General features: G+C 48.4%; 2 protein-coding genes across 4 annotated transcripts in view; both read right to left on the bottom strand.

Moving 5' to 3' along the window:
• The window catches only part of SIK2 (salt inducible kinase 2), a 125,557-nt gene that overhangs the window by 11,651 nt on the left and 94,672 nt on the right, over positions 1 to 19,234 (bottom strand). For all 3 annotated transcript variants that reach the window (XM_075546580.1, XM_075546577.1, XM_075546579.1), the window contains exons 5-9: positions 9,601 to 9,725; positions 9,065 to 9,188; positions 7,435 to 7,655; positions 5,727 to 5,879; positions 3,186 to 3,350 (exon numbers count right to left, since the gene is read on the bottom strand). In XM_075546580.1, the coding sequence (XP_075402695.1) occupies positions 3,186 to 3,350; positions 5,727 to 5,879; positions 7,435 to 7,655; positions 9,065 to 9,188; positions 9,601 to 9,725 (788 nt within the window). The remainder of the gene's footprint in view (positions 1 to 3,185; positions 3,351 to 5,726; positions 5,880 to 7,434; positions 7,656 to 9,064; positions 9,189 to 9,600; positions 9,726 to 19,234) is intronic.
• Positions 15,369 to 15,901, bottom strand: LOC142447046 (small ribosomal subunit protein uS13-like). The gene has a single exon (XM_075548758.1). The coding sequence runs from the start codon at positions 15,897 to 15,899 to the stop codon at positions 15,390 to 15,392; it is 510 nt and encodes a 169-aa protein (XP_075404873.1). The 5' UTR covers positions 15,900 to 15,901; the 3' UTR covers positions 15,369 to 15,389.

Below are 19,234 nucleotides of genomic sequence, written 5' to 3'. Positions count from 1 at the left end.
TCTGCCCCTTCTGGGAGGAAAGTCAACCTTTTCCTGAGAACTCAAACCCCCCTGCAGCTCCCTTCCATGTCCCATGTCCTTAAGCTATCTCTTCTGTAGCTCTCTCCTCAATTATGTCTCTCATGAAACACGGCGGAGCTGAATTTATATATACAAAACCACCTATAACAGGGTACAATTTTTCAAAACAAAACAAACAAACCCCCAAACCTACCCATATCCTCTAACCCCCTGAACTTCATCTCTCCAGGTGTACTTCACTTTATGGGGTTCATGTCAAAATCAATGTTTATTTTGGGGTTATAGGAACTAGGGATACTTATCCCCCTTTATTCCACCTCTGAATTTGCCATACATAAATGAGACTATTTTATTTTTTCTCTTGTAATCTATACACATTTTAAAAACTCCGATTAAAAAAAACCAAACAAAACTCAGATTTAGAAGGGAGAGTTTGATGTGTATCTCCTCAGATCTTCTGCTATAGCTCGCACTGCCATTGAGTCAATGCTGACACACCGAGCCCGCAGGGTGGGGCAGAGATGTCCTGTGAGCTTCCAAGCTAGCTCTTGATGGGCGCTCCTCACCTTTATATACTACCTTTATAACGAACATGTGAACAACTCTCACTTGCTGCTGCTGAGTCGATGCTGGCTTATAGCAGTCGTCTGGGACAGAGTAGAACTGCCTGTGTGGGTGGGTCTCCAAGGCTGTAATTCTTCATGGGAGCAGAAAGCGTCATCTTTTATCCTGTGGAGTAGCTGGTGGGTTTGAACTGCTGACCTTGTGGTTAGCAGTCCAGCGGCGCATAGCCCACGACACCACCAGGGCTCCTTAAACACCTCCCTGACATTCAAGATTTCCTGGTTTGGCTCACAGTCGGTAACTTGCACTCTACCACAACCGCTAATAACACGCCCAAAGTGCTTTGAAAAGACATGTGTGTAAGTCATTATTTCCAAAGAAGCATTTACAGTGAACACTTTCCTGGACAGGGTGCACAGCAGGGCTTTCCCACATGGCCTCTGTTGCTCGGGAGGGCCCCCACTCCTGCCCCAGGACCTGGTTCCAACTGTCCAGCTATTTTCTGCAGGAGCCCCACCCCTAAGTCTGCAGACTCCCTAAGAGATTGTACTGAGCGCTTCGACACCTTGAGGCCTCCTGAGATGAGCAGTACTTGCCATTTATGACAGGGGCATCCCTCAGAAAACAAGGACTGGTGTATCACATGCATATGAAGCAGGGAAGCCCGTCTCTCTGTGAGAGGCTTTCCTTGTATTTATTGATAAGCCCCACAGGAAAAGGCTCTAGGGAGGGGAAAGACAAGCGTTCTTTGGGACAGAAGCAACACGGCCCACAAATAAGCCCGGCGGTTGCTGATGGCCTGGTTCCGGTGTCAGTGTGCTGGCCGGCCTCAGCATGGCACGGCTCTTCTGACACATGCAGACACCACCTAGCTGCTGCCTATCTTTCGCAAAATCATTCATTTCCCGTCTGTCTCCTAGTTACAGCAGCAAGCACCAGCTTTAAAAATAGCTTGCCCTATATACTATGGCAGGCACAGCCTGATGGGGGTTTCAGGCCCGGTGCCCTGACCGAGAATTCTGGCCTCCTCAAAATCAGTGCCTTGTGTGGTCCAAGTGGGTGAGAACGCAATGCTCATTTGAGAGGGTCCTGGGTGTGTCAGGCAACCACAGGCAGAGCCCACGGGAAGTGGGCAGGGTGGGCTCAGCCCCCAGGCTGGAACAGTCAGCACAGGTGGCCAACAACTCAGCTTAGCACCTCTTCGTGGCACCTTGGGCTCAAGCTGCTGGCTTGGGTTTAGCTGGGCTCATTCCTGATTGCCTGAATTGGCTCTTCCTTTGGGGTTGCCCATTTCTGAACATGGCACCCGCACCCCCGATCATCCAGCCTCAAAACCTCCCGAGTCTTCAATTTCACCCGCATAGCCCCTCTGGTGGCAGAGATCCCCTTCTTCCCAGCTTCATGACCACTCCTGGTTCAGACACTCATCTGCCCTTTGGACACACGGGAACCCTCTTCAGTTTGCCTCGTCTCCTCTCTCCCCAGCGATCCAGGCGGCGGGCCCCTTTTAAGTTGGCCCTTCGGGAGCAGTGGAGACGGCTGTGCTGTCCTGCTAGAAAGTGCGCAAATTCCCTACTCCTTTGGGGAAATCTGCTTGGGCACAGTCTTCAGAAGCTGAAACATGCCCACACAATGGGAACACCAGCGTAGTGAAGAACGTTTCAGTTCCTTGGCCCATCATTCAAAGCTAGCCAAGCTGCACGGCTTCACGTGATCCGCTTCACACACATGCTGACAGAGGCAAGCCAGGCTGCTGCTGCTGGGCACCTGGGCCGCCGCATGGCTTCTCTCTGCACCGATGCTACCAGCCCCTTTCTACGCAAGCCTCTCTCGGACAGCTCCTCGGGGATTTTCCTGGTGAGTGAGCGACAAGAAACTCCTTCGTGCCTCCCTCCGGCCCCAATAGCACCCTGACTCGTATCATTTTAGTGGGCTAGCCATATTTCGTCTTTTACCAACTTCTTCGTCACCAGGCACCTTGTCTTAAGCTGTGTGTGTGTCTCTTCCACGAAATTACACGCTCCAAAGCAGAATTTGTGACCGGCCCATCCTTTTACTACCTGGAGAGGCTAATAAGGAAGGAAACTGATGTTTAACTTCTACAGTCGGCCCAGAGCCTCACACTCAGTATTATTTCCATCAGAGCAGTTTTGAAAGTTGGTATTGTTCTCATTTTACACAAGATGAAACTGCGGTCCGGAGTGGTGAGTTACTGTGCGGAGCTCCCACAGTCGGTAAGGAGCTGAGTCTGCTTGGTGCACTCAGCAGAGGAGAGGTAAAGCTCTATTAGCACGAAAGTAAACATGTTTGTTTTGTTTTCCAGATTAAAATTTGTTCAAACACAAAACACACTCGTGAGGGACCTAGCAACTTAACAAGAGAAGGAAAGGCTGGGAAAGGCTTAGGAATTAAGAGGGCTGAGGCAAAGTAATTCCGGCGCCTGAGCAGCTATGTAGTGGGGGTAATGCCAACACACCAAGGGGGCCCGGGTTTAGCTCTGGACCCTTTCCTTGGGGTCCTCTCCACACAAACACCACGCCGGAGTGACCTGAGCAAATGATGGGCCCAGCTTACATCTGCACCCACAAACACAGCCATACCTTTGGAGTGTCAACACACTCTTCCTCCATGAAGGCTGCTTCCGCCTGACAGCCGGACGCTGGGAATGAAAAGGCCTCCCCAGTGGACGCCTGAGGGAGGAGGGTGGACCGCATCAGCCTCACATTTGGTGAATGCAGGGTCACAGGGAGTCCCACAGTTTGCGCCTGCAAATCCGGCAAGAAAGAAACAGGTGGGGGCCTCAGTGCTTTCCAGAGGAATGCACAGGGTCAGCTCAGCAAAACCATATGGCAGCAATTAGTTGGACGTCCCAGGAAATTTACAGTCTTTTCGAGAGTGGGTGCAGGTCTCGATTAGAAACCGTTCTGGAGACCGGGTATTCTGAAACCAGCCACACAGAGGTGGTGCACGACCTTCACAGGGATGACGAGGTGTGACCTGCAGGCACTGTACATACGAGAATGTCATTCTGACGTAACCATCTCCCACCCTGCCTCCTATCAGCTGCGACTTTCTAAAGGGCAGACTGTGCCGGGCCAGACCACGTGTAGCACAGAGTGTGACCACGTGTAGCGCAGAGTGTGACCACGTGTAGCAGTGTGACACGTGTAGCACAGAGTGAGACCACGTGTAGCAGTGTGACACATGTAGCACAGTGTGACCACGTGTAACACAGAGTGAGACCACGTGTAGCACAGTGTGACACGTGTAGCACAGAGTGAGACCACGTGTAGCAGAGTGTGACACGTGTAGCAGAGTGTGACACGTGTAGCGCAGAGTGTGACACGTGTAGCAGTGTGACCACATGTAGTGCAGTGTGACCATGTGTAGCGCAGAGTGTGACCACGTGTAGCGCAGTGTGACACGTGTAGCAGAGTGTGACACGTGTAGCATAGTGTGACCATGTGTAGCAGTGTGACCACGTGTAGCACAGTGTGACCACGTGTAGCGCAGAGTGTGACACGTGTAGCAGAGTGAGACCACGTGTAGCAGTGTGACACGTGTAGCGCAGAGTGTGACCACGTGTAGCACAGAGTGTGACCACGTGTAGCGCAGTGTGACACGTGTAGCAGAGTGAGACCACGTGTAGCAGAGTGAGACACGTGTAGCATAGTGTGACCACGTGTAGCACAGAGTGTGACACGTGTAGCGCAGTGTGACATGTGTAGCACAGAGTGTGACCACGTGTAGCGCAGAGTGTGACACATGTAGCAGTGTGACACGTGTAGCACAGAGTGTCACCACGTATAGCACAGTGTCACCATGTATAGCACAGAGTGTGACACGTGTAGCACAGAGTGTGGCTGACACGGCTCGCCAGGCTGGCGATGAGCAGCATGTGCTCTGTGACAGTCACTTCCCAGGCTAGACCTTAGGAGCTGGCTTTTCAGTAACAGTCACTCAGCAACGCACCAAAGGAGTCTTTCTGGAACCCACTGGGGCATCACTGTGTAAAGTGCAGGCTGAGCTGGCGAGGGTCATGCTATCCTAATACACAGATGGCATGTTTACATCCCAAGGAAGCCATGGCGGCCAGCCCCCACTCCTCTCTTTTCAATCACAGTTATTTTTATCAGAATAGCAACACTTTTTTACACAGTTTACACATTTCATAATACCAAGTCTCCCCTCTCAGAAAGGATTCTCTACTTACTGAGTTAATCTTCCAATTTTTTATTATAGTTCTATATTTGTTTCTCCCTTATCAGTTATGTTTCTGATCAACATAATTCTCTCCACACACACACAGTAGCTGCAGCAATGGGCTCGGTAAGAGCAGTGCATTTGAGGCCCCGGATCAGGAACTATCTGCTGTGCTGTGCACGTGGTCGCTGTGAGCGGACTCCGATGACACCCAACTATGAATGTACACAAATCAAGGAAAGTGACTTGACTGCACCCGCTTACCCTGGCCATTTCAGTTTGTGGCACCAATTCTAAAACTCCTTACTTGAGTATATTAGATTTTCCAGCTGTACAGCCATAGCTGTAAATAATCAATCTTCCAATACTTACACCATTTGACTTGTCTATTTTATTACATTGCCTAGAACCACCCAAAAGCCCACTGCCAGCGAGCAGATTCCGACTCAGAGCAACCCTCGATGGGGTTTCTGGGGCTGGGTAAACCTTGATGGGAGCAGACAGCCTTATCATCCTGCTGGGGAGCGGCTGGCAGGTTTGAACCACTTCTCCTGTGGTGAGCAGGCCAGTGCTTATCTGACAGTGCACACAAACAGCACTCACTGGTGGAGCTAAGGGCTCTGTGACACTAGTCCGAGCAGAGCACAAGGCCAGGGAGAGGCCTGCCTGTTGGTCCTGCTGAGAAGCTGTCCTGAACTCTATGTATCCTGAGTAGCTTGGGGTCCCAAGTAACAACCTGCTCTTTTCCTAATAAACCATATAACAGTGAGGAGGAGGGTGAAAGTAAGGCAGGAAAAAGAACATTTGAGAATCCTATGAAAAACAGAGGGAGAAACGTTAAACACAGGATACACCGTAACCCCGTGCGCCAGAAAAGCTGCCTCAAACCTGTGAACAGGCACAAGCACCGGTAAGGCAACTGGCTAATGGGGTGTTACCTTGGCAACTGTTTGCTCCGCGATGGTGCTGGGCCGCCGCTGACGGGCATCCAGGCGCTGCTCCACAGGAAAGCTGCTCCTGTGGGACTTGAGGCGCTCCACCAGCAGGAAGTAAATGGCAGCAAAGTGGTTATAGCTCTTGTTCTGCAAAGACTGCAGGGAGGGAAGCACAGTGACCGCCCAGCCCAAGGAGCCCCAGCTTCCTAAACGCCAGCTCGAACAGAGAGCATGCCAGCTCTCTCCTACTGCTGAAATCAAAGGCGCTACCTTTAAAACCCCATTTATGCTTGAGTGTCCAGAGAAAATGCCCTCATTGTCTTTCATGGACATTCCCTAACAGCGGTCATGTGGGGAATTGTCCATTGTCCATTGTTTCTCCTGGACATTCCCCAACATACACCTCACAGCTGTCAGGATGATGTAGGGTTAGCAGCCGGAGCCAAAAGCTCTCTAAAAACCAGACTCGCTGCTGCCGAGTGTATCCTGACTCACGGTGCTCCTCCAGGGCAGAGTAGAACTGCCTCTGAGCTTCTGAGACTGCAAGTCTGTACAGAAGGAGAAAGCCGCCTCTTTCTCTCGTGGAGCCGCTGGCGGGTCCACACTGCTGACCGTGGGGTTGGCAGCTCGATGTGCAACCCACTATGCCACCGCAGCTCCCTGCAGCAGGCTCGGATCCATTGCTTCAACCGCGTCCAAACCACTCAGCACCAAAGGGAGTGACTGTAGGTCTTCGACGAGCTTTCTCACGGGGCTGCGGGGCTGCAGAGTGAGAAGCACCGCGTCTCCGTTCTCAAGTACTGCTTTCGCCTTGGTTTGTCAGCCCACCCTCTGACCCCTTGAAAATGAAGTTGCTTCCCAATGTTTCTCCTCTCTCGCCGCCAGCTTTCCCAGGAGACTCATGGAACAGAGAAACACGGCTCATTCAGTTGCCCAGTCCACTCGAGTGCCTGCACGGTGCACTTTGGACCTGGGTACAGCCAGCAAAACCAGCAGGCCGTGCACTCGCCTCTCCCTCCCTGGGTTCACCCTGGTGCTGTGGGCAGAGCATCACTGCTGGCCCGTGGCGGGAGCGGCAGCACACTCTGGATGGAGTCCCCCCTGCTTCTTCTGCACAGCTGTGTTCCTGCCTCCTTAGGGGTGCTCTGTGCTTGCCTGTCGACCATGTTGGAGGTACTTAAAAAACACCATTATCCCCTGGGAACGCTAACTACTAGAGGACCAGAAGAAAACCAAGGAGAAGTTCCTAGATTCCTTGCCTTCTTAGTCCTCTGACCTCAAATACTTAACTCTGCGATCCGCTTGCCTTTCCCTCTTATTTGCCCCACTTCACAATTGAAATACTATTGGCTTTCTTAAACGTGATGCCTGCCTGTCTACCCACCTCCGGGGCTCCTGCTGGCCTATCAGCCGCTTCCCTATTTGTGTCAGGCCCCTATCAACCTACCTAGTTCACTACCTAGCTCAGACTGCAGACTTTTTCTTGGAAGAAACTTTCTACTTTACATTTGCAAGGCTTCTGTGTTTTGAAAATCGATAACGTCTTGCTCTGGACTAATTTGGCAAACGGGGCCGAGGAAAAGTCATTCACATGCTCAATCACAGCCCAGTCTGGGCGGTAAACTGAACCGCCCAGGTGGTTGGGCTGAGCTGGTGCAAGGCCAGGGTCACAGGCCTGGGCAAGGACCCTAGAGCCAGGCCTGCCCGTTACCTCAATGGTCTTTTGCTGGTCGATCCCGAGGCTGTGCATCAGTCGCAGAACCTGTTCGTTGAACTCCCCGATGGAGGCCTCATTCTCTTGCCCTTGTGGATAGAGAATAGGTCTCTGGACCGGAACTTCCACCAGCATCCACTTGTGCTCCTTGATCTGCGCTATGCTTAGCCGCTTGGCTGGGTCTAGGACCAGCATCCTCCGAATGAGGTGCTCACAATCTAGGGAAGACACGACGTCACAAAGGTCACATACATTTCCTATGCCCAATGACAATGTGCTCTGTGGGCCCTTGTCTAATTCACAATTGAAGGTTAAAAGAAAGGATTCCTTTGCATTTGCCCGACTCCTGGCACTCTGCCCTCCTCAGGACTCCGAGCAGGGGTGGAGCAGGAGCCAGCCCATGTATGCTCGAAGGCTTCCTCTAGATTAGTGGTTCTCAACATTCCGAATGCCGCGTGACCCTTTAATACGGTTCCTCATGTTGTGGTGACCCCCACCCCCCCAAACCATAAAATTATTTTTGTTGCTGCTTCATCACTGTCATTTTGCTGCTGTTATGAATCAGGCGACCCCTGTGAAAGGGTTGTTCCATCCCCTAAGGTTGAGAACCACTGCTCTAGATGATGAGTTCCCACGAGGAATGAGTTACTGACGTAAAAGCAGAAGGTGTGGACTTAGCCAAGTCATTCAAAATGAGTCTTCCTATTGAGTCTCTCAACTCAATGGACAGAATTACAAATTAACACTAATGCCTAGATGCAGACTTATATTTTCATGATAGGGAAAAAATAAAATCAGCCTCATTCCTAGAATATGCTGATAACAAACTACTCCACAGGCCCACCCGAGGTGGCCACACGCAGCCTGGGGGTGATGCAGCGCTCTGACCTGTCCAGCGGCACCGCTCAGGGAGCAGTGCCCACTTCCGACTGCACTGGGGAAACGGCACTCTGGCACCTGGGGCGCCAGCTTAATTTCTGGGCTCTCATCACTCGCCTGCCTCACCAACTCCACCTCTGCCAACCCCCCACACGCAGCATGTTAGCATGCTTGTAGAGTACCCTTTTTCATGTTCTCGCAAACCCCAGGGCCAGTCCCTCTCACAGATGAATAAACCGAGGCATGGGAAGGAAATGTAACCCTGCGAGGTGGTACAGCCTTCAATGGCGCTCGCTTTTCTCCATTGTAACTCTCTTTACAGCAATAGAAAGCCTCATCTTTCCCCTGAGGCACAGCTTGTGGTTTCAAACTGCTGACCTTACAGTTAGCAGCCCAACATGTTCCTCACTATGCCACCAGGGTTCCTCCCATACTGAAAGGGTTGTGACTCTGTACCTATGATGTGCTTCTCTAAGTGTAACATAAGCCTGGGCCATTTACAGACCCAGAGTGAACGGGAAGGCTGGCCGCTTTTCATTTGGGAAAGTGCTTCTGTTTGCAGTTACGAGCAGCGGGGCTGGAGGGTGTCCCACCTAATGGAGGGGGGCTGTGCATTTCTATGGCTGGTAACGTCAGGCAGCCCTTTGATGGGCCACCTACAAGCTTAGGGAAATGGGATGCTTTGGCCTGGGCCTCTCGTCCAGAGTTCAGATTCTGTGTATTTCAATTAGCAAGAAAATCAAGTTACCTTCTGACATGAAATATGGAATCCGGAATCTTCCTTCTAGCACTCTCTGCCTCAAAATTGGAAGAGTAGGTCCATCAAAAGGCAGAGCCCCACAGACCAGGACGTACAGAACAACTCCCATGCTCTAGGGAAGGGACAACGGAGTCAGGTCTCGAGGGACTCTGCATATGCTTCGCTTCCCCAAACAGAATTCTTTAAGTCATAGACACAGAAAATTAATGTTTTCAGTTAAGTTAATGTTTTCTCAAAATTTGAAAAAATATTAGACCCTGAATTTTGCAATAAGTTGCCTTTTAATAAATAGCAAAAGATCTGCATTTAGTCATTGTGATGACCATAAATTTAAAATTACTACAGATACTAGGATGGTAACATTTGCCCCTAGAGCTTCAACTTCAAATAAGTTCATTGTAGTCCAATGGATGGGGACAATATGAAATACTGCCCATGCGTTAGATAACTAAGCTTCAATATTAGGTGCCCATCCTAAGGATTATCGCTATGGGAACATTTAACACAGCAGAGCAAAGAAATACCCAAATATCCAGCTGTGGTCCTTCATACTGCTGCCCTTCAAAGACTTCTGGGGCTGCGTAGGGAGGGCTACCACACCACGTTGCCAGCAGCTCACCGTGTTCAAAGAAATTTCCAAAACCGAAATCTATAGGGATGGGAAAAAAAAGTTATTTTCATCTATGCTGCCAACTTGCCTGCATTTCTGCCGGGACGTGACTACGTGGCCATAACAGGATCGCCACCACTTGCTCTCAGAGGACTGGGATGACCTGTCTGGGAGGCTTTCCTAGCACTTAGCACAACGCCAAGGAAGCGGTCAGGAAATACTTGTCGCATGAATGCATATGTGAACCACGCTTTCTTCTCCAAGAGAACGAGACAAGGTTTGAGTAAAAACTTTACACAATCTATTTTTAAGATAGGCAGAAAATTCACTGGTCCGGCCAATTAGCCAGGATGACTGTCTTGGAAAAATCTTACACTATCTTAACAATATTACAATAATCTTAGAATTTGAATGACCCAATAATTCATTAACAGCCGTTGATCTTTCATGGTCTGTAGGACATGCAACAAACAAGTCAAATGCAAAGATCTTTCCCTAAATACAACCCAGACCCAGATGAGAGCAGACTTGCGGCTCTCATCGCTGCTACACCAGAGTAGCAAGAAAGACGACTCGATGCGGACTGTCTGTCCACCTTTGGGCTGTTTCAGACCCTGGTTGCCCCTTTGCCACGGGCGCCGCTCTGGCACATTTTGTTCCAGTTGGGAGCCAGGATGTACCACTTCACGGTGATGCTTTCCACAGACAGTCACATGGGGGGAGAACAAATGCTACGACACTCAAGAGACGCGCGATGCATGAGACCAGGTGCTGCTGCCACTTCCGAGGCAAGCATCCCTACGCTGCTACCCAAGCAAATGACCTGTAGGTAGGAAATGTTCACATTACAACCACGATAGCAAGTATAACACAGTACACACATAAGCCAGTGGCACAGGTGTTTACTATGACTAACAATGTCATAACAATGTATTACCGCTTTACTATGTACTGACCATTATAAATCTGGCAGTATAATCACTACATATCTAAGAGACATGATATTCATGTGTGGGGGGAAGCCATTGTGTTTGCTCTGTCTGGTTCGGATACGTTCCCCTGAACTGTCAGGATCTCTTGGCTCTGTTTTAACATCGTGAGACCACGGACGGTTATGTGGCTGGGCACTGCCTGGACAGGTGTTCCTGTCACTGTTCTGTAGGTGCTGGTACAGACACCTGAAGAGCTAGGTACTCATTTGAAGAGCCTGCTGCCATGTGCCTGCTGGTCTGTGCTCAGCCACGGGCAGCTAGCTCCAGGATCGCTCCTGTACCATTAGGAATGCAGTCGTTAGGTTTCAGAGCAGCTAATGGCCCTTTCCCTAACAATCTTAGTCGCCTGGATCTTGGATAGACAGACTAAGCCCCCTGGAGATACTATACTCTAATGCTTTTAGTACACTTGGAACTTAATTCCGCTAGTTAAGACATGGCACAGATGTAAGTTCTCACCCTTTTGCTTGGCTTCTCACAATCTCATGTTCTCAACTGTAGAAACAAATTCCTTAGGCTTTGTCAAGTTACACCCATTGTGAAGGCCTGAATTGTGTCTCCCCGTTTACGCTGGAGTCCTGACCCCCATGCTTGTGGACAAAATTCTGTTCGGAAGAAGTGCTTTCTTTACTGTATTAATGACGCCCGATTGTTGTAGGGTGTCCTAGGCCAGATCACTTCGGTACAAGCATAAAGGGAGTTTGGGGCTGCAAAGAGAAATGCCGGGCATCTGGATGGAAGCCCTCTGCCCTCAGTCCTTGCACTGCAGGGCATGAGGCTCAGCGAGGATGTGTGTGCTCCCTTCGCCATGAGCCCCCAGTTCAGCCCTTTATGAGCTTTCCCAAACGACCATCGGAGGGGCCTTCGCTCCGCAGTGCTCCCTCTCTGACCGCTCCAATCACAGTTCCAACCCCGGTGCACAGACAGGCACTCTTAGAATTTGTCAGCAAAACTCTTCTTTGCATTGAGTGAAGGACTAGATGTTCACATTCGGCTTCAAGAGGACAGTGTTGTGCTCATCCAGCAAAGCACAGGCAGCTCTGAGGGGTGTGTGTTGTACCTGAAACAGGTACAATAAATGCTGTACTCAAAGCCTCACCACACAGGCACACTGAGCACAGCCACTGCAGAGCTGCTTCTCTCTGAATTCCTCCACGTGGTCAAAAATCCTCCCCCCCAACCCCCCAAGGAGCGGAGCGCCTGGGGCAGGAGCCAGGCCTCTCCTCTGCCTTGTGGGTGCTCCCATTCCACAGGGAAGGGGAATACAGAGCTAGGAAGCACCTTAGTGCCTGTGGTAGCCCAGCCCTGACCTGGCTGTTCATACCCACAACACAGTTCCTCATTCCAAAAGGGCACTAAGCAGCAGCTCACTTCCTGCTGCTGGTGAGGGAACTAGAAGACCCCCCTCTGGAGGAACACTGGGCAAAACACCACACGGAGCTCAGGTTCGTTCCCTAAAGCGTCGACAGCACCACACGTGCAGACTATTTCCATAATCGTCTCAAAGCCCTGACCGCACTGTAATTGCCTGATGAACTGGCTAAGGCCCTTTGCTAACCACGTCTGAACACTGACCATGCATGCAGCTTCGTTAGAATGACAGCAGCCATTTGTTCTGTCTTCAGGGAGATACTGCCCTGGGTCTTCTGTTGAGTACCTGGATGAGTTTGGGCAAATTAGGTACTGTCTCTGAGCCCTGGTTTCCTCACTGGCAAAACGGGGACAAGCCCTACACTTTAGAGCAGAGTGTCAAGTCCTGAAGAGATAATACACATAAGTTTCAGGTGTTAATTTAGATGCACCGTAAACAGCAGCTATTGTTGCTTATTGTGATTACCACTGTTAACATTTTAATGGGGGACCTTTATTAAGTCGTGTCAGAACAAAGATGAACGAGCTGGACCGGGCCCATCCTGGTGCCCAAAGCACTCACATCCCAGTGAGGAGGTGGATTAGAGACCATGGAAAACAAAGGGAATCACGGCTGGTAGTGGATTGATGCATTGCAGCTGGATGAGACCAAAGGAGCGCAGGGGCAGGGTCAAAATTGGGATTCATGTGCTATTGCAGATTAGAAACAGTTTACAGGATTAGTTTGGGGACCATCTAACCATCTTGGTCTGAGTATGAGTCATGACCTTGGTGCTCTGCTACCCCAATTTGAATCAAGGGCTTGGCCAGGAAGATCCCAGAGGGCAAGGCTGCCCCTTTCCGGGCTGGCTACCCACACCTACTGCCATTGAGTTGATTCTGGCTCATAGCTAATGTGCAGGACCAAATACAGTGGTTCCTTTGGGTTTCTGAGGCTGTAAGAATATGGAGGGGGGATCAGAATGCTCCACCTTTCGTCCTTGAATAGCTAGTGGGCTTGGGAGTGACTGGTAAGGGTTCAAACTGGTGATTTCGCTGTTAGAAGCCCACCTTGTAAACCACCACACACCCCGGGGCTCCTTCAGGGCTGGCCAGCAGCGCTTCAGCCACCAGCCAGTGTGGTTTCACTCCTCTTGCTCCTCTGTGCGATGGGAGCAGAGAGCAGGGGGTGGTTGATGCTGATACCCTCTGAGGTTAGCACCACGTCCGTAGATAGTCACGACTCAGTGTTTGCTGAATGAATATGTTGTCATTACTGTCTCTTTTAAAAGTGCTTACAGCACCCGGGAGCTGATCTACATTTCTCTGAAGATGATTTCGTTTAGTCTTAACAACCCTAAGAGGCATCTTTATTTGAGGAGAGAGTGAGGGTGGAAAAGTTAAGTAAGTGCCTTGTCAGAGGTTACACATTAGCCACCAAGTTGCAGAACAGAAACCAAGTCAGACGACAGAGGGCACGCTACTAACCACTCTCACTGTCCTTCCCAGGCACACTGACGAGCTATTTTTGAGCAATTTAATAATTGTCAGCTTTAAGAAGTTGTAATGGAAAGGCACTTAAAAATAAAAGCCTATTTATTTCTTCATGGGAAATTGGATAATTTGCTTCACTCAGTCTGCAGCTTCCTGCCTAAAAGCACATAGGGAGATGAGGGTGAGCAGGAGGGGCGAAGCAGGAGAGTGGCAGAGCTATGAGGGATTTGTTTCTTGTCACCATTTATTCAAGCATGAATGTGTCAGCAGACCCACAGAATCCAATCATTCCTTCACCAAACATTCAAGCGCTGTCCGTGTGTCAGCCATTGTGGAAATATATAAGAGCCCCCACCCCCCAATACCAGGGATATCACCGATGTTTGGAAAGCATGATAAACCCAGTCACTGGGGCCTTTGCTCTGGGCCACCCAGATCCAACCTGGCCCAGTGTGAAAGGAACATCCTTCCAGTTCAGGAATTCCAATTCTCCGATCTGCTGGGTAAGACCTACCGTGTTTCCCCAAAAGCAAGACATCCCCTGAAAATAAGGCCTACTTACAGTTTTGCCTCTTGGTGAAATATAAGACACCCCTGAAAATAAGACCTCCCTGAAAATAAGGCCCCCAGAAGCTACTGTAACTCTGGACTCTGCACCGTGACCGTGGGCATTGCTGTGCAGCTCACTATTGGCTGCAGCGCAGCCAGAGCAGACAGGAAGTGAGGTCTCTGTTAATAAGACAATAAATAATAAATGTGTACCGTATTCTTCTTCGTGGAAAAATAAGATATCCCCTGAAAATAAGACCTAGCGTATCTTTGGGAGCAAAAATTAATATAAGACGCTGTCTTATTTTTGGGGAAACAGGGTAGAACTATGGGTCTTCAAACGTTTTGCTTGTTTCTCGGTCAAAACGAATGGCATGCAAGGTTGAATTCATTTGGACATCTACTTTTAAAAATTTTGAAATAAAATTAGACTTACTGTAGAACTGCAACAAAAGAGAATTCCCCATATTTTCCACCCAGTTTCCTGTAATATTTATGTCTAACTATAGTACAATTATCAAGACTAAGAAAGTAACAGTGACTCCATTCTATTAACTAAGCCATACCCTCACTGCTAAGATTTCATGGATTCAGGATCCCATGTCTCCTAAAGAACCAAACCCACTGCGTGGAGTCAACTGTCACTCGAGGACGGAGCGGAACTGCCCCACAGCGAGTGCCCTGCTGGCTCTTTCTTACACGCTGCCGGCCTTTTGGTGAGCAGGCAAATGCTCACCACTGCAGCATCAGGCTCGTCTGCCTCCCCAAACCTGGGACAGCTCCGCGAGCGCTCCTTGTCTTTCCTGACCTAGAGGAATACTAGTCAGGAGTTTGGTGGGTGTCGTGTATTCCAGGTTGTGACTCTGCGGGGGAAGGCCCCCCTCTGGGTAGACCCACCAAGGGATGCCAGCTGGTGGGATGAATACCAATCCAATGATTGGCGAAGCTAACTAACCTTCACCACTTGACTAAGATGGTACTTGTCCCAGGTAGCTAGTAAATGTTTTAGAGAAGCTGAATTGATGCTATACAAAATCCAGTTTTGATTAAACTTCCGCCCAGTAATCTTTGCATTTGTTGGTGAATCTTTGAAGGCAGCTGCAGTGACCGTGGTGTTTTAAATGGCGAGGTTTCATTTACTTCATTTCTAACAGAGTGAGTCATTGGACATTTGTCTATAAGACTTGTCCTTTTATCAACTTTTACATATGAATTCATTCAATATTGGTTCTAATTCCATACTTCAATTAATTACATTGTTACTTAAATTGTTTGAGGATCAATTTCAGGCAGGCTCCTGCATCCTTTCAGCACGTTGCTATCTTTTTTTGTGTGTGTATAAACTATTTATTAACAGACAATGTAGATAGTCTTTCTTCTTGGACACACCAACAGTTCGGCTACGGCGGCCAGTGGTCTTGGTGTGCTGGCCTCGAACTCGAAGGCCCCAGAAGTGGCGCAGCCCTCTGTGGGCGTGGATCTTTTTCAGCCGCTCCAGGTCTTCGCGGAGCTTGTTGTCCAGACCGTTGGCCAGGACCTGGCTGTATTTGCCGTCCTTCACGTCTTTCTGTCGGTTCAGGAACCAATCTGGAATCTTGTACTGACATGGGTTCTGCATGATGGTGATCACGCGCTCCACCTCATCTTCCGTGAGCTCTCCTGCTCTCTTGGTGAGGTCCATGTCTGCTTTCCTCAACACCACATGGGCATATCTTCGCCCCACACCCTTAATGGCTGTGATGGCAAAGGCTATTTCCCGCCGCCCATCGATGTTGGTGTTGAGGACTCGCAAGATGTGCTGGAACTTCTCGGGGATCATGAGAGACATGGCGGCGGTAGTGGCGGCGGCGGGTAGGCCTCCGGTGGAAAAGGACATTGCTATCTTTTAAGATGACCGCATTACAGTGATTGTAAGCATTTCCTTACTTCCTGGCACCTTCAGATGTTCCGGGCTCATCTTTCACATTCTCTGCTCTAGTTCTGGAATCAACTAATTAATTCTCCATCGAGCCCTGGTTCCTCTTACCCGACAATCATATTCAGAAACCAAGATGAGGCCCTTCGGGTCGGGGGTTAGACCTCAGGGACCTGTCAACAGACAGAACTGGGAAACATATGGACAATTACCAACACACACACACACACACACACACACACACACACACACAGTATTTAGTATGTGTATCTGAAAAAAAAAACAACAACAAAAAACTCAAACCAAAAAGCAATGAGTTCATACTAATACCTCTCACTCCAGTCAGAAATAATGGTCCCAATTCCAAAAATAATATGTTGATACTATTTTTATTCCTGCATTATTGACTTAGCAACTCTGACAACATTTTGGAAGATCTAAAGCAGTTGCCTCCCTCTCAAGTAATTTGCCACTGTGTGAGGATACTTAAGCTTTAAGTCTCCCTCACAACAAGCCTTTCATTTGCCTGTAAGTCACGATTTCAACGTATTTAATAGAGTAGGAGAAACAGACAAATCATTCTTTAAGAATCACTTGGCAAAAAAGAAAAATAAGAATCACTTGGCTTCTCAATTTTAAGACTGTTCCTTACAAAATAATAAGAAATTTTAGAATAAAAATGACACAAAGTTTTTCAAATGGTTCTGTGAGTTACAAGGCAAATCCAACCTCATTTATATCATGCTGACTGGGGGCAGGCATTACACACTTGGCGTTTTCTTTCAAACAAACTTTCATTTAAGATGGTGATGACAGCCTTGTGAAATACTCTGAAAACACAGGGAATCTAGGGCGGATGAACCCCTCAACACCAGCGGTGGGAGTGGCGACACCAGGAGGGAAGGGCATGTAGAAAGGGAGAACCGATCTCGGAGATCTATGTGTAACCTCCTCTCTGGGAGATGGGCAATGGGGAGGTGGGTGAGGGGAGACGCCAGGCAGTGTAAGATAAGATATAATAATTATTTTTAAACTATTAAGGGACCAGGGGGAAGGGGGGAGCGGGGAGGGATGAGGAGGGGGAAAAAGGGAAACCGAGCTGATTCCAGGAACCCAAGTGGAAGGTGAATAATGAGAATGACGAGTGCAACGAATGTATAAGGGTGCTTTGCTCAACTGATGTATGTACAGACTGTGATAAGAGCCTTATGAGCCCCAATAAAAAGATTTATTAATTAAAAAAAATAAATGGGGAAACTAACTGCGGCTCAAAATGGTTAACTTCCCAAGTCTTTTGCCAATTTTCAAATCAAGGTCGCTCCTAGCCAGGTATTTGTGGTTTACTACACCACTAATGTCCTCAGAATGCCACCAACTGGTGATGGAGGTGAAGCCAAATTCAACCTAAAAATTGGAGGTGAAGCTGACACAAAGCAGGGCCCATTCTTTCTGTGAAACAGAGACATTTCCTAATTATCCCTCTGCAATAGAAGGGGGAACCTCAAAAATTTTGTGGGAAAAATGAAATGAAAAGATAATGTAATTTTTCCATGAACTTTTGGAAATCTCTTTATATTAGAAGCTAGGCTGGCAGCATCCTCGATAAGTGAATGGAATAGTTAAGGGATGTAGAAAGCAAATGTAGCAAATACATAGCGACCTTTGTCCAAGACTCTTCATTCCTTTTAAAGAAGTCCTGGTGTCTCAGTGTTTAAAGTACTTGGCCACAAACCAGAAGTTGGTGGTTCAAATACACCCACTACTCTGTGGAAGAAAAACATGTGGCCATCTGCATCCATAAAGGCTTCAGCTTTGGAAACATGGTGGGGAAGTTAGTGCTACTCTGTCTGATAGGGTCTCTATGACTCAGAATTGACTTGATGGCAGTGGAAACATACATTCTAAGAATGTGCAAAATAGATCCCACTGTCCCCGACATTCATTCCACTGTTCCAACACCGAGGCATGCATCTCCCAGGTTTTACTTTAATGACAGAACTGTATCTCCCAGGTTTTACTTTAATGACAGAATTTCTTGGTAGACCTATATTTCCCTGTCTGGTATCTACAGGACCTAAAAGACAGGGAGTAGATAAGGTCAGGGTCGGAGTCTTTAATCACAAAGTAGATCAATTCTATTCACTCTAGTAGAAATCAAGTTGGCTTCAAAAGTGGAGTAGTCTAGCTAACAATCCTAGTAACTGATTTCTCTTAACTAACCAGTGAAGGACAGGTATAGCTGGAACTATTATTACGGTCTTCTGCTGTAGATTTGGAAAGCTGATTAATTGACCTGTACATTCCTGATAACAAAAGCCAGTTATTATTACTGTCATTCTAATTAAGTTACATGAATTACCAGTGTCCAAACAGCATTAGTGGAGAGTCCACGTGAAGAAGCAGCAGGCCTTTCACAGTGTGAATAAATGGGTGCTGATGATAGCCGCCTAACGGGGACCATGAACAGGGCAGAATTCGGCTCTTTTGAAATAGACCTGGGCGCATCGGGCATGGAGTCATGTGCAAATCCCCCAGGGAGGGGCAATGATGCAGATTGGAGTTCAGCTGGTCTAGGGGTGGCCCGGAACGCACATTTCTTTCTTTTAAAAAAATCGTTTTATTGGGGGCTCTTAAAGCTCTTATTACAATCCATCCATCCATTGTGTCAAGCACATTTGTTGCCATCATCATTTTCAAAACATTTTCTTACTACTTGAGCCCTTGGTATCAGCTCCTGCCCTCATGAACTCTTGATAATTTATAATTTTTTTCCATGTCTTACACAGATCGATGCTTTAGGATTTTATTTAAATAACACAAAAGACTGAACAGGAGGATTTGCTAGGTAAACCAATTTTTTGTAATCGCTAACACCAATCAAAACATTAGAAACCTGTCTCTAAGAAAAGCAAAGTATCTTTAAAAATCAACCCAACCAGGGTGAGAACTTATCTGCAGCAGTGTGTTAGAGTGTCTAGTGAATAATTTCAAAAACGCTCCGACAGCAGCAGCAGACAGCTTCAGAGTTCCATGTATCCTCGTTTCTGAAATTACTGACAGAATACAGTGGTGCAACCCTGAGGAAGTGCTACACACCTTTCGAAGTTATCACAACGTGAGTGAGGGTGATGGGTAGGTGGAATGAGAGGCAAGAGAGTGTTAGGCATGAGAATGACCCACTGCACACACCGGGGCTGCTCAGCCCACACTGACGTCAACACGCGCGTGCTATCCCCCCTGCAACAACA

The sequence above is a fragment of the Tenrec ecaudatus genome, chromosome 4 (assembly GCF_050624435.1).
Source record: "Tenrec ecaudatus isolate mTenEca1 chromosome 4, mTenEca1.hap1, whole genome shotgun sequence".
In the NCBI taxonomy this organism is placed as follows: domain Eukaryota; kingdom Metazoa; phylum Chordata; class Mammalia; order Afrosoricida; family Tenrecidae; genus Tenrec; species Tenrec ecaudatus.
This window is presented reverse-complemented; position numbering and strand designations above follow the sequence as displayed.

Coding starts and splice junctions, on each gene's coding strand:
- LOC142447046 (XM_075548758.1), bottom strand. CDS start 15,899: ATGTCTCTCATGATCCCCGAGAAGTTCCAGCACATCTTGCGAGTCCTC.